The 14750-nt window shown below is 38.9% G+C and overlaps 1 protein-coding gene across 1 annotated transcript; it reads left to right on the forward strand.

The window, feature by feature from the left end:
• The first annotated feature begins 3608 nt into the window (after window positions 1–3608).
• On the forward strand, window positions 3609–14750 carry LOC115739337 (probable cytosolic oligopeptidase A). Its single transcript, XM_030672369.2, has 17 exons — window positions 3609–4066; window positions 4164–4331; window positions 4598–4721; window positions 4951–5027; window positions 6702–6845; window positions 6941–7171; window positions 7698–7788; window positions 8563–8684; window positions 8762–8869; window positions 8952–9197; window positions 10006–10151; window positions 11272–11389; window positions 12545–12704; window positions 12812–12843; window positions 13050–13115; window positions 14205–14276; window positions 14375–14750. The coding sequence occupies exons 1-17, from the start codon at window positions 3641–3643 to the stop codon at window positions 14453–14455; spliced, it is 2412 nt and encodes an 803-aa protein (XP_030528229.1). The 5' UTR covers window positions 3609–3640; the 3' UTR covers window positions 14456–14750.

The raw sequence follows: 14750 nt of genomic DNA on the forward strand, positions 1-14750 counted from the left end.
AAATTGAATATTGATTTCTAAACGGAGCAACAAAAGGAGGATTTATCTTTGTTTTTCTTCCGTCAAAAAATTATTTAATCCTGAAGAAAAAAAAAAAAAATATGGCATGCAATCAAATCCGACCATACAGGCCCTATCTTAAAAACCCTCAATTCTTAACCACAGAAGCGGGGTCGCGAGGCATATGTCACGATAGAAGTGCGGTGCTTCGCGAGACGAATTTTGCCACCGAAGCATTCGGACAAAGTTTGTTCGATCGACTCGATCGCTTTCTCAGATGTCGCTCGCGCCCTTGGTATCGACACGGCCGAGGTAACGGCCCGTTCCTTTTACGTGCGTCGTCTTTTTTACGATTTGCGTTAAGATGAACCCGAACCCGAACCCGAACCCAAACCCGAACCCGGTACTTGCCAAACTCACCCTATGAAGTAGGGCATGGATGGAACCCTTTCGATCTGTACAAAGGTAAGGCCAATCCGACCCAGGCTCAGGACTTTTCGAGTCGGGTTGGGTCGGGTCAACTTGACTTGACCCAACATGTAAGTAACTTCTTGCTTTTTCACTTTTTTTAATGCTTGAGCAGCTTGATGAAATTTTGGAATAATTTGTTTTGTTTTGAAGTTGTAACAGTTGGATTGCGATGTTTGACTTTGTTTTGTTACTGATATGAATAAAATGTTCCTTTGAACGACAAAAAAAAAAAAAATGGATGAATCAATAGAATTTTAATGGTGGTAATTATACTAAGACTTGTCTATAAATCCTGCTGACTTAGTGATGCAGCAGATTTTTGTAGGCGCTTAAATGAACATTCTAGCTTCAACTACTTATTAAAAATTTCACATAGGTTTCATTTGTTCGGCGAAACACGAATAATGAGGAAAATATTTTTGTAAAATAGATAGCATGCGTCGCTTACAAAGACGAATGAAAGGAAAATATTTTCATCGTTTACGAATGTACTTTTTTTTTTTGGTCATTGTTTTTGGTATTAAAAATAACTATAATTGACGAACTATTTCAAGCAATATAAGCGGCAACTTTTAAGGAAAATATCTTTGAAATCATTTATCATCCGCGAAACAAACGCACCCTTAATAAACAAATTCGCCAAAAGAATCGTAGCATCTTTAAAAAAGAAAATTCTTTCTACATTCTCCAATCATATGGTAGTGTTGCATAAATAGCATAACGTTTGTGTACAGAGAGACATGTGAATAACTTTCATGCAAGTGGGCTTAAAGAATAGTCTATCTCTAATCCTATATTACTTATTTGGAGTATCCCAATACTCACTGAAACTTCCAAAGTCGAAGTTTAGTGAGGCATGCCTTGACTCATGTCTTGTCTGAATCATAATTTGTCGTGCCATCTCATTGGCCGATCATATCATTTATAGACCTTTTGAATTCTCGTAATGTGACGATCAACGTTAAAAATGATGATGTGTAAATTACGTACATTCATCAGACACAGATTAAGAGCTCTTTTTGTCGCGATAAGTCGTTAATTTTTTTGTTTTGTCAGAGATAAAAGTCACTAATTTGGAGACACCAAAAGAAGAGAGCGGTACACAGAATCTCATTAGGATCATCACTGATTGGCCAATGAGATGGCACGACAATGTCAGGGCCATCGACCCCATTCGAAATTTCGCGAAAATGTCTTATTTCGAGAAAATTTTCCTAAGATTGATTATTTGTATCGTTTACATAAATGAGCAAACGAAAAATATATCTATTGTTCTCGAAAATATTTAGATGTAAATTATTATCGATAATGAAAATATTTTCTATTAACTAATTATTCTAAGCGATACAAACGATCATTTTTGAAAAAATATTTTTCAAGTCTTTATTTTTCTCAAAACAAACGAAGCTAGTATTATGTGATTAGGCGGTCTTCAACGTTCTGTCTCCCAAGGGTTGTATTGGGTCTTAATTGCACAAAAACCGTGAACATCTAGTTAAACCACGGACTGGATCTGAAAATTGTGTGCTAACGGGAACCTTTGCATCATGTCTGTACCCAATCGTCAAGGTGGACCACTAAATAAGTCGTTTATAGCACCACTCGCTCGTTTCATGGGCCTACGCGAGAACCGTACCACCGATCCGGTCCAATTTCCGGGTCAGTCCATAGAACTAGTCCTGCCAAGCACTAACATCATGGCGAGAGATATGATGAATAATAATGTTAAGGGTATACTAAGAATCTGCCCAAAAAAATCGCAACAAGCTTTCTGCTGTTCTAGCTAGCAGAGGACATATCTGATTCTATCATTTTCGTGTTATCTCATGCTGGATCTGAGACAATAGGCATTCATGACAGAATCAAACCGAACTAAAATTTGATACCAGATTTATACAAATTTAGTTTGGGAGGTTTCCAATCAAAGAAATGACAATGAACATCATCAAAGATAATGAATTGAAGTTTGCATGTCATAATATACAAAATCATTCCCCTGTGACAGTACTCGAGTTTTCATGCTAGTATCACGACCGATCATGCGGTGATGTATACAATGAACCAAATCATGGTCCCCCACGAGGATCAACCTCGATCAATCTAGCTTAGCCGAATGAACGATCCAAAAAGATGCTGGACAGCTGGATGATCGATTTATAGACCGTGTCATGAATCATGTTGAATGACCGGCTGATCGATCCATGTATGATGTAAAGTTGACGGGCACTCGATGTGTAATTGACGGATGCTCGATACAAGATAGCTGGGCGATCGATGCAAGAACGATACAAGATAACCGGGCTGAACAATTCATGGGAGACACACAAAAAATCCCTAGACGATGCTTGAATGATCCGTGCACGGTACATGAACCATGCAACACGAGTGAGTGATCGATGCAAGCATCATGCACGATTCACCCTGCGGCTGAGCGAGCGGACGGTGAGGCAAGTGACGTGGATGATTTTTGGCCCAACAGAATTGAATGATGTGGCCAGCTGCTGTCCTAGCTCACTCCTTGGAACTTAAGCCTGTAGAATCCCTTTTAGAGTAAACCAAATGATCACTAGACCAATGCTAAGTGTCTCAAAAGGCTATGAGCCCTCTTGTATTTGAACGGGCGTGAGCCCCTTGTGAGAACACACTTGAAAACCTTGAACATTTGAAATTCAAGCAAAAGTCCCTCTGTACATTTCCTCTCTCTCGGTTCTGCATCGTCTCTCGGTTCCGCATCGTCTCTCGGTTCCTCCTTTACCTTGCCATGTTAGAGTGATTTGTGACCTAGTGATCGATCTAGGGCCAAGGCTTGCTTCGAGCGAATCACCCATCGGTTTAGCCCGAGTCGCCGCACGGTCGTTGTTGAAACATCGGCCCGTGACACTAGCATTTTACTTTCATGCATAATCTTTCATAGGGACACTAAGCAAGAAGTATCCGCAGTATGTATCATTAACTAATCCGACGGGTTTAACTAAGCCAATTTGATGATTCGATCAATAAAAACATCATATCTCATATGAGTATGACTTGGGCTAAGGCTCGGGCCTGCCCCGTAGACCAGGCCTGTACTCACATTTTGCCCCCATAAAATGCTATCCGTCGAGCCGAATTAACATAGGAACCAAGATAACATCCAACCGACAGAATTCAGTAAGTCAAGAAAGGCGAAATGAGACGATTGCGAAAGAGGGCCTTAGCCACAGGCTCGATGTGGACGGCCACTTTCCTTATAGTCAACATGCTCACGCTGATGGCTTCTACGACCCGCATCGCTCTCTCTCGCTCTGTCCGCCATCATCGTCATCATCTTCATCGATACGCGAGACACCATTCTCTATCCAAAAAATCGTTCCCTTGCCCGCTCTGGTCCTCCTCCTTCTCCTTCTGCCTCCAGAGCCCCCGGAGATCCACCTCTCTCTCCCTCTCCACCACCTGTTCCTCCGTCCCCACTCGGCCGATCGCTCCCCGAGCTCCGCCTATGGCCGACGTCGCCGACGAGAGCAATCCCCTCTTGCAGGACTTCGAGTTCCCGCCTTTCAACGCCGTCGAGGCCAAGCACGTCCGTCCTGGGATTCTGGCTCTCTTGAAGGAGCTGGTATGAACGATTTTTTGTCTCCGTCTTTTGATCGTTGTTTGTTGATGTTGTTGTTTGAGGTCTTGGCGTTTGGAATGTGTTTGTGGATATGCCATAGGAGAGTGATCTGGAGGAATTGGAGAGGACGGTGCACCCGTCATGGCCAAAGCTTGTGGAGCCATTGGAGACGATTGTCGATAGATTGACTGTGACCTGGGGAATGATCAATCATCTCAAGGCCGTTAAGGATACAGCTGAGTTGCGTGCTGCTATAGAGGAAGTCCAGGTAATTTCTTTTGGTTGGTGTTGGTTCATTTTGGATGAGGATCTCTGAATTGGTTCTTGAAATGATTTATTTAGTGATGAAAAGGAGTGAAGATAGGAGACTCTAGTCTGTTCTGTAGTAAGAGATGTTTGTTGTTGCTTTTAGATAAGTATCTGTTTGACCCTAGCATGCCGTGTGCCTGGTCTATTCGTCTTTATCCATTTAGCTTTTGTGGTTGTCCATGTCTTGAATGTTGATACTTACATTGGCTTAGTCTTGCAATGCAGGCAGAGAAGGTTAAGTTTCAGCTCAGACTTGGGCAAAGTAAACCTGTTTACAATGCTTTTAAAGCTCTTCAAGAGTCACCTGATTGGAACATGCTGAGCGATGCTCAAAAACGTATAGTGGAAAGTGAGTAAAACATTTTGTCCTTTGATCACATTTTCTTCCTATTTGGGGTAGTTTGATGACATAGTGTCTTAAGTTTTATTTTTATTAGTGTCCTTTCATTTATCTCATAGTTGTATTCACTTTTTAAGTTGCAAAACAAGGGTATCACTACATAGGATGCGTACATAGTGTAGCGCTTATACTTTCTAGAGATTGGTTGACATTTGGGTTTGAAATTATATTGTCGCAGACCAAATAAAGGAAGCAATTCTGAACGGGGTTGCCCTGGAAGATGGTAAAAGAGAAGAGTTTAACCAAATTGAGCAGGTGTGATGCGTTTTATGAATACATCAAATAAATTGCAATCTATGAGTTGGTGGCAGTGATAAAGCAAAGTGTCTTTGGTGTAGTGTATATCATGTATTATTTGCTTGCGTATGAGCATGGATGTACACACACAGCATGGATTTCACAAAGTTTATCCTACATCTAGTCAATGAAGACACACTATGGTGGTGCCTAAAAGTTAGCTTCTTTCCTGCACTTCCAATCTCACGTTTATACACAAAATTTCGAAGTGAACCCCACATCTTGTTGATGAAGACATACTATAGTGGTGCATAAAATATTTACAGTCAGTAGAGAGTACTTGAAGTACCAAGGGAAGGGTTGAAAACATTAACTCGAGTACCAAAAACAACTGTTGGAAGGACAAGTTTAGAACGGCGAGTCATTCAAACTGTTTTAGAGAAAAGTTTAAGGTTGAAAGATGCTGAGAGAAGAGGAAGATGTATAAACTTCCTGACCAGGGAGAAAAGTGATAGCATTGAAGCTTTTGTTAAGAAAGCAAGGACATATAGATTGTTGAGAGGAGACAGATTAGAGGTTCAATGGACAGTCAATGTGAGGTTGAAATAATCTACCTGTGGCTAACTTGTGTGTTCTTTATTTAACATGCGAGCACCAAAAATGCCTCATGTGGGGGATTTTCCAGGCTATAAGTGGTGCGACGACAAGTCCCATGGTTGCGAGCCCAATCAATTGAGTACTTGAAGAGGAATTCCAATGAATGATTACTCAAAACAAGTAAAGTCTTCAGGCATCACACCCAAAGCTTCCGAAGTCTTATATCTAGGGTTTCTTAAGCATCATGCAATACCAAAACAGTCTTTACCATTTTTTTGTAACAGGGAGGTAATTCATAAAAAGGCACCACAGATGTGCAGAACCCTTTGCAAAATCAAGTACAGGAGGAGTCTAGTCGATCTGGAAATGTATTTACATCAAGACTCGAACTGTGTGCATACCAAAAAATCCAAAGTAAAAAGCAAAGATTCCCTAATTTTCTAAAATGACTGTCTTTGTTCTAAACATTCTCCTGTTTCTTTCCTCGAAATCAGCCAAAAAGCTGCTAGAAGAATCAACTGAATCTTCTTTCTCTTTTCTTTGCTAATGCATGTACCCCTCCGAGCTCTTAGGGTCAGCTTACAGAGTCTTTACACCAACCCACTGAATGCCCTCGATGGACGGAGCCAAATTCCAAAGCATTCTTGACCAACCATAGTTGATCAATAAATAGCTTTACTAATTAAACTTGAAGAGTTCTTCTGGCACTCTCATTTGAGTTGAAAAGTCCATCTTCGCCAATGTATTAACATTTACGCTTGAACAACTATCAGCATGCTTGATTTTGTTGGCTGTATGAACACGTGCAATGACTTCTCATTATATTTTCCTATCATTGCTATCCTAGGATAATTTGCCTTAAATTGATTTCCTTAGAAACTAAAAGTTGGTGTGACTTGTGATGGGCAAGAAAGTAGTTATGTGGGTTATTTTATTATATTTCGGACATCTGATGCTGATTTCATCAAATAAGTCTAGCAGTGGCATTGATTGTGTTAAGACTACTCTTTATGAGCAAGAAAGTAGTTAAGTAGATTCTTTATTATATACTTCAATTGCCCAACCTCTGCCTTTTGATTAATTAGTTGATTACAGGAACTTGAAAAATTATCCAAGAAGTTTGATGAGAATGTGTTGGATGCCACAAAGAAATTTGAAAAATTGATTACTGATCAGAAGGATATTGAAGGATTGCCTGCTACAGCTGTTGGTTTGGCTGCACAAACAGCGGTGTCTAAGGTAATACATAATAGCTTCCATTTTTTTGTCACTCTTTCTTTTTTTTTTTTTTTCCAGCATTCTTCATCCTTTTCTCGTTCTTTGTCATATTCAAGGGGCATGAAAATGCAACTCCAGAAGGTGGGCCGTGGGTGATCACTCTTGATGCTCCAAGTTTTATGTCTGTCATGCAACATGCTCGAAATAGAGCTTTACGCGAGGAAATCTACCGTGCTTATGTTACTCGGGCCTCCAGCGGAGATATAGACAACACTTTAATTATTGACCAAATCTTGAAGCTTAGGTTGGAAAAAGCTAAGCTTCTGGGTTTTAATAATTATGCTGAGGTACGGGCTTTTAAGGCTATTTATGAGATTTTTCTAGTTTAAATTACATCTGTTTAGTTCTCTCTCTCTTTTTTTTTCCAGTGTGAAGTTTGATTGGACAAGTTAGACAATTTTTTTTTTTGGCAGCTTTCGGACAACACCTTTCAAATTTTTCACTAATTGTAAACCAACCCCAATTGTTTTTTGGCTGTTGTTATTATTTTATTATTTACAAGAGAAAAGAGGAAAATTTACGTCAGAAAAAGTGGTCGTTGGTAGATTGTAAGTAATTATTGAAATATTTTCACTTTGATTCTATAGTTTTTTCAAGTGTGCAATTTTCCGGAATTGCATTTTGATGTGTAATCCAATGCAAGCTACTACTGTATTCTTGTTTATGTAATGTCTCTGAAACAATTTCTTTAAGTATGCTTCTGAATTCTTTTCTCCATTCTGCTCGAATAATCCTGGGGGAAATATATTTGCATGGGTCAACAATTCTTAGATATCGCTTTATCATCACATATTGATGCAAGATTCTCATCAGGTTAGCATGGCCATGAAAATGGCTACTGTTGATAAAGCAGAAGAGCTTCTAGAGAAACTTAGGAGTGCTTCATGGGATGCTGCAGTTCAAGGTATGCTCTAAAAATTTTGTCGGTGTATAAACTTTTAATAACTGATGCTGCACTTTTGTGTTCTCTCGTGATAAATATTCATGGTAGTTCCTTATGCTGCTTAAAATGCGCATGTTATACCTGTATTTCAAGCTTCAAAGCACTACACTTTGCATCATAGGTGTTCTCTTGTATATATCCATAAGAAGAGCGTATTACGAAGTCTCTCTCTCTCTCTCTCTTCATGATGTCATCCTCAATTTCTATCTTTCAAGTTGTACATGTCCAATTGCCACTCAATGTTTGGTTTAGCTAGCCATCTGCTCACTAGGTCCACTTTTCACCAGCACAGAGTGATCGATCTAACTCAAGCAAACCTAGCCTTAGTAAAGTGACGGGGAAAACTAGGAGCACATCTAGGATATTGCAAGAACAATAAAAAATGTAACAATAGCATTTCATACAAATCTGAATTCTCAAATGATGATGGTGAGGGTTGTGGAGTGGATCAATAAGTTGGAGGTGATCTGGATCGTGCGGTCATCATTGGACGTGTGGCATAGGGGTGTATGGCTGGTGAGAAAGGCATTGGAACAAGGAAGAGGATGGGGGCCAAGGAAAAAGGGGGAAGAAAGTGGGGGGTGGGTGGGTTGGTTGTGGGGGGTGTGGGGGGCGGTTTAAGACTTCAATTCAATTTGGTGATGTCGACCGCAAATATTGGGATTATTTTACCGATGTTCTTTTTACTTTCAACTCGACATCCATATCTTGATACGGATTGCCTTGATTATTCAGACATGGAGGACCTAAAGAATTTTGCCAAGAGTCAAGGGGCAAAAGAATCTGACGATTTGAGCCATTGGGACATTAACTTCTGGAGTGAGAGACTGCGTGAATCAAAATATGACATCAATGAGGTTAAAGCTCTCTCTCTGACCCTGATTTATGCATGTGAATATGAACATGTAGCCTCACAACTTTTTGCAATTTCTAGGAAGAACTGCGCCCATATTTCTCATTGCCAAAAGTGATGGAGGGCCTTTTCAACCTTGCAAGGACACTTTTTGGAATCGAGATTGAGGCTGCTGATGGACTAGCACCGGTAAATAAGTCAAATGCTTTGTTTCTGCCTTTCATGTGCTGTTAGTACATGTATTCTGATAAAATGCTTATTTATCCCCCAGGTTTGGAACAGTGATGTTAGCTTCTACTGTGTAAAAGATTCTTCAGGAAATCCAACTGCATACTTCTATTTTGATCCCTATTCTCGACCATCTGAGAAAAGGGGAGGTGCATGGATGGATGAGGTTGTTGCTCGAAGCCGTGTGCTGTCTCGAGATGGTGCAAGTGCAAGATTACCGATTGCTCACATAGTGTGCAATCAAACACCACCTGTGGGGACCAAGCCAAGCCTTATGACATTCCGAGAGGTCAATTTCTAACTCCTTTCCTCAGTTTAATGACCTTTTTTTTTATTTGAGTCTGAAGTACTTCACAGATGGAGGGTAGCCACTGTAGCCTAGCTAATGCAAGCTGGTGGTAATGAAATATTGCCATCAGAAACAAGGATTGTAGAAAGGGTTGTTTAGTTTGGTCTTCACGAATCTCAATTTAACGATTGGATTTTGGTATCCTGGGCATAGTTTAAATAGGGCTTAAAGTTATGCTATTATAAAGACATCTCTGTGAAGATATCTATTACACTGTCAGGAGCAGGAGTGCTGGAAGAATTAATATGTAGGTCAAATAACACTTGTTAGTATGAGAAGATTGGTCTCTGGGAGAAGATTAATGAAGTAACTGCCAAGCAATTTTTTCTTGAGAATTTCTGATACCAACCTATTCGTTGATGTGATTTCGTGAATACCACTAATGCTAATAGTTTTCTATGTGTAATGCCTAAGGATGCACACTTCTCTCCTCTAATATCTGCATCTCGAGATGGGTCTATCATCCAATTTTCAGCATTACCTGCTCCCATTCTAAAATATTCTGATTAACACCTAATACTTATAGAATCGTCAATATTGACCATGAAGGTTTTGAATGAGTGAGCCATTCTAGTGCCACAAGAATTTGACCCTTTGGAAAATTTTATCAGCATCTCTTAGATGAATGATGAGATTTGTGACATTGTGCTTGCTATAGCAGTTTGTCGTTCATGAAATATCTTAATCCTCTTAGTGTTATCTGCTAGTTAAACATTTGTGGTAAAATATTTATTGTTGAAATTGGCAGGTTGAAACCGTTTTTCATGAATTTGGTCATGCACTTCAACACATGCTAACCAAACAGGACGAAGGCCTTGTTGCTGGTATTAGAGGAATAGAGTGGGATGCTGTGGAACTGCCCTCTCAATTTATGGAGAACTGGTGTTACCACAGGTAATTTTTTATGAAGTATCTACTTTTAGAGATTTAGATCTCATTGATCTGCCAACATAGTTGGATAAACTTGCTCTTCACTAATGAAAATGGTAATGCATATACTGCCGATAACAATAGATGATTTCATCATGGAGCATTATGTGACGTTTGTGTTGTATTGCCTTTGTACTGTCTCTGGATCTAATAGTGAGGAAGTGAGAGTATTGGCTTCTTGGTATTTGGCAAATGATAGGCCCCTGTTTTAGACGTTATATATTACAGATAACAAAAAAGAAATACTATGAGAAATTGAGTTTTATGTATTCATGTTCACAACTTGGGCATGGATAGTTATGCCAAGTATCTTTAAATATGAAAAATAATTTCTTGGGAGATATATTGGGTTGATATATACCTTGACAATGTTATTTTCAATTGGATTTTTTTCTGTTCCTATTTCATGTGCCTATTTTTTAAAGCTTAGTTAATTGCGAGTTCATAAGAATAGGTAGTAAGGAAACACTCATTACGAAAGTGTACATATTGTTAAGTCCACATCAGGACAGATTATGTAGGTTTCAAGCATAAAAATGTAATAATTAAAATATAGAAACAATACATACATTTATTCAGTATTTAATGTTGTAAAGGTCTTAAAGACTAGATATCGTCACTTTTTTTTCCTTGTAGTTAAAACTCTTTTCTCTTACCATTGATGTTATCCTTTTTTTGCTGTGCATTAAAAGTTACCTCAGTTAGGTTATTCAATGCTCACTGTCATGCGTCCCAACGGATATCAACAAGTGGAGTTAGTGCTGTATATCCTCCTTTCATAAGTGTTGGAATCTTCTTATCCATAATGTTAGCAAATAAACTTTTACTTTCTTATTATTTTTCTATTTTTGTGAACACCGTACACATTGAGTTTAACAAAGAAATTAACCAAATGAACATGTTTGACTTGATCTTTTGCATATTAAAAACATTGAAAAGAAAACTAATTACCATCCGCATTTGTATTTGACACAATAAAAGTGCTCTCTCTCTCTCTCTCTCTCTCTCTGTGTTTTGCAAACGCTTTGCTCGAGTTTATACATGTCAGTAACCTAGGGAGACATTTATTACCCTTGATTCGCAGGGATACCTTGATGGGAATCGCAAAGCACTATGAAACTAGTGAGAGTCTCCCTGAAGATGTATATAGAAAGCTCCTCGCAGCGAGGACTTTTCGTGCGGGCTCCTTAAGCGTTCGCCAGGTTACTTCTTATTAAAGAAAACTTGTTTTGCTTTGTTTTTTTGTTCTTGATGTACGTGCCCTGTTAACGGTTTCTTTTAGTTCGCCTATGACTATCTTGTCCACAAGAAAGTTGTGTTATTTGTTGTAGAAGCAATTTCTCCCAAAATTTTCTAGTTTTTGCTGTTGTTTAATTGGGCTGACTGGTAATTATCTGGGACAGTTCTTTATTCATTTAATAATAAGTGAATTTCCTCTTGGTGGTGTAGAAGGACATATATATGAGTTGACAAGTAGATAATAATAAGTCCATGAGAGCCTATAGAGAAACTGCTGCCTATCCTATTATACCACTTGTAAAATGTTTATGTCATCTGGTTCTTCCCTTTCCAATCTAACTGACTTTGTCTTTTCCCTTTCTACAACTTTTACTTCGTTTGGTATCCACGGTTTCTTAGGCATGACGAACACCCGACCAAAGCAATTGTAGAATAAGTCAAACCAAGTTCTTCAGCTTTTTGTTTGGTTAAGAAGCAACTGGAGATGATTCACCATTTCATCAGCTTCTTACTTTTGTGACACCTTTTGAAGCTAGGACAGTTTCAAAAAGCTTCCAAAGAGAAGAAGTATTCTAGCAGGCATTTCCCTGTCTGTGGGAGATTGTCTCACCTGTACTGTGTCCTCGTTGTGCTGCACTTATTAAGAGCTGAATGCTACACCCTTGTTTATTGAGGTTCCATCTTTGTCTATCCTGCTTGTGGTCAAAAGTACACAAGTTTGAAATGATAAAACAAAAAGGAGTGCACTCCAAATTTTTTTCACCAGTTCATGTCCATATGACAGTGAGGGAGCGAAAGGTTTACTAGTTCGTTTAACCTTAGTGCAAGCATGGTTTAAATCTTGCTGTTTTTAGTGCAAGCATGGTTTAAATCTTGCTGTTTTTAGTGCAAGCATGGTTTAAATCTTGCTGTTTTGCTGTACATGCTTTGAAATGATGCAAATCAAATTATTTTGGCTGAGGAGATCATTGCTCATTGATAGAATTAACATTAGCAAAGTAAAATCAGATATTTGGGAAATCGGAAATTGCATATGCTAAAAAAATTGCTCTGTTATGGAAGCATACCAATGTAGGACTTGGTTATTACTTATTTTTATTGTCTGTGGAGCTTCTCAGATAAGATTTGCAAGTGTGGATCTGCAACTTCATACAAAATATGTTCCTGGGGGGCCAGAATCTGTATATGATGTGGATCGAAGGGTTTGTGAAAAAACCCAGGTGATCCCTCCACTTGCTGAGGATCGATTCCTTTGTAGTTTCAGCCATATATTTGCAGGTTCGTCTTCCTACCTGTCAAAATGGTTCTTTGAGAGTGTATATACCTTGTGGGATACACCTTTATCTTACACGGTGGGGAATCTATTGCTTTTCACTTGTATTCAGGTGGATATGCAGCTGGCTATTACAGTTACAAGGTATAGGATATTCTTTTCTGTTGGTTATGCCAAATTTTATTCAGTTCCTTTATAGTTAGTTTCTAATAGATGATGAAACTCTTTACCCGAACATAATACACTATTTTTCTATGTTCAGTTCTGAGTACTGGTTTATCCATATTCTTGCTTGAGAATAATTTATTCCATAACGTGTGTGGTTCTAATCGTGAATGTATTTGTTTCAGTGGGCAGAGGTGCTATCTGCAGATGCTTTCTCCGCATTTGAGGACGCAGGTTTAAATGACAGCAAGGTATGTCGAAGAATTTGTGGACATAATTTGAATAAAAATAATGCTGCTAAAGAGTACCTTGACAGCTTGATAGTAATAAACATGCTACATTGCTGTTTTTTCCCCATATGGACTAGTGGTGAGTAATCCTGGAATGTCTTGGCAAAGAATGGAAGCCTGGCCGAACCTGATTGGTCTGCATACCTGTATGCTTAATTACTTATGTCGGTCGCTCTCTATTGACTAAACATGTCAGGCAGACCCCAGATCTATAGATTGCGTACTTGAACTCTTTGGACTACTGCAGCACAACAATGCCTTACAGTTCTTTCCATGAATGGATAGGCCCAAATAATTTCATGCCCTATCAGCGTCAATGCATGGCTTATTTCCATTCTTCAGCTCTAATGGCAAGCCAATGTGATTCCATTTTTATGCATTAGCATGGCCTTGTCACTCTTGAAGTTTAGCAAAATTGATTGTTTTCCATGAGATTGATTGCTAAGAAGCTCATTCCTTGCTTTTTTTGTACATGTCTTGAGTTTGAGATGGCTGTTGCATCAGCAATATCTCAAATATAGTTTCTCTGTTGTGAGGGTGATTTTTGCTCGTGTTATGCAAAAGCCCCAGGGGAATAAGTGCAGCTTCATATTTGTGTTAGTTCTGCTTGATTCATTTCTTTTTCTAGTGCGAGATGATGAGCGCCAAGAACTAAACTGTTTCAGTAGGCTTTCTTCATTTTGGTTCTTTTTCCAGTTCTTAGATAGAAGATTACTAACCTGAAAATTCAGGCAGGTTTTATTTCCCATTGTAAAACCCAGGTCTTATACGAAGGTCCGTTGGACATAGCAAGGCCATGGCATAACATACAAAAAAAATCTTCCAGGCTGGTGTTACAATAATCTTTTCTGCATTATTCTCTCCTTAGACAACCTTACATCCAATGTCATGTCATGTCATGTCATCAACAATTTTTCTGAAATCATTGCACATGGGCAGTCTTCTTGTCTTGTCTAATACTATTCTGTTATGAAGCCCCTTCTTCAATATTGGATTTATTTCCGAATTAATTGTTGGTTTTTATCATGATCTGTTGAGCGTGGTCGACAGGCTGTCAAAGAAACAGGGCAAAGGTTCCGAGAGACGATTCTTGCTCTTGGAGGTGGAAAAGCTCCACTACAGGTTCGGAAGTTGTGATTTTGCATTGTCTACTCTCATTATTCTCACATTCTAGTTAGTTTTACTTGATGTCCTCACTGTACCAAATTTGCTTTGCCCAGGTTTTTATTGAATTTCGAGGACGTGAGCCTTCACCCGACGCATTACTTAGGCATAACGGCCTTTTGCGAGTTGCAGCATAATGCTGTTCCAATGGCTACTTCCATTGTTATGGCCCAAAAGGAAGGTTGGGGTCATGGACAATTTTCAAGTATTTAGTTCACATATGGTTTCATGCCAACCACAACAATTTGACTTTGGAAACGAATTTCCAAATAAGTGAAGAGAGAGACTTTTTTTAGCCTTCTCTCCTTTAATGTACATCGGGCACTATAGTAAGGAATACATGTGAATCAAGGGTAGACTAGATAGCTTCCCATTCTAAAGACTTCGAAATTTCTTCACCTCGTTTGGATATCTTGCAAGTCTTTGAATTTT

The sequence above is a fragment of the Rhodamnia argentea genome, chromosome 11, assembly GCF_020921035.1.
Source record: "Rhodamnia argentea isolate NSW1041297 chromosome 11, ASM2092103v1, whole genome shotgun sequence".
NCBI classification, from domain to species: Eukaryota; Viridiplantae; Streptophyta; class Magnoliopsida; order Myrtales; family Myrtaceae; genus Rhodamnia; species Rhodamnia argentea.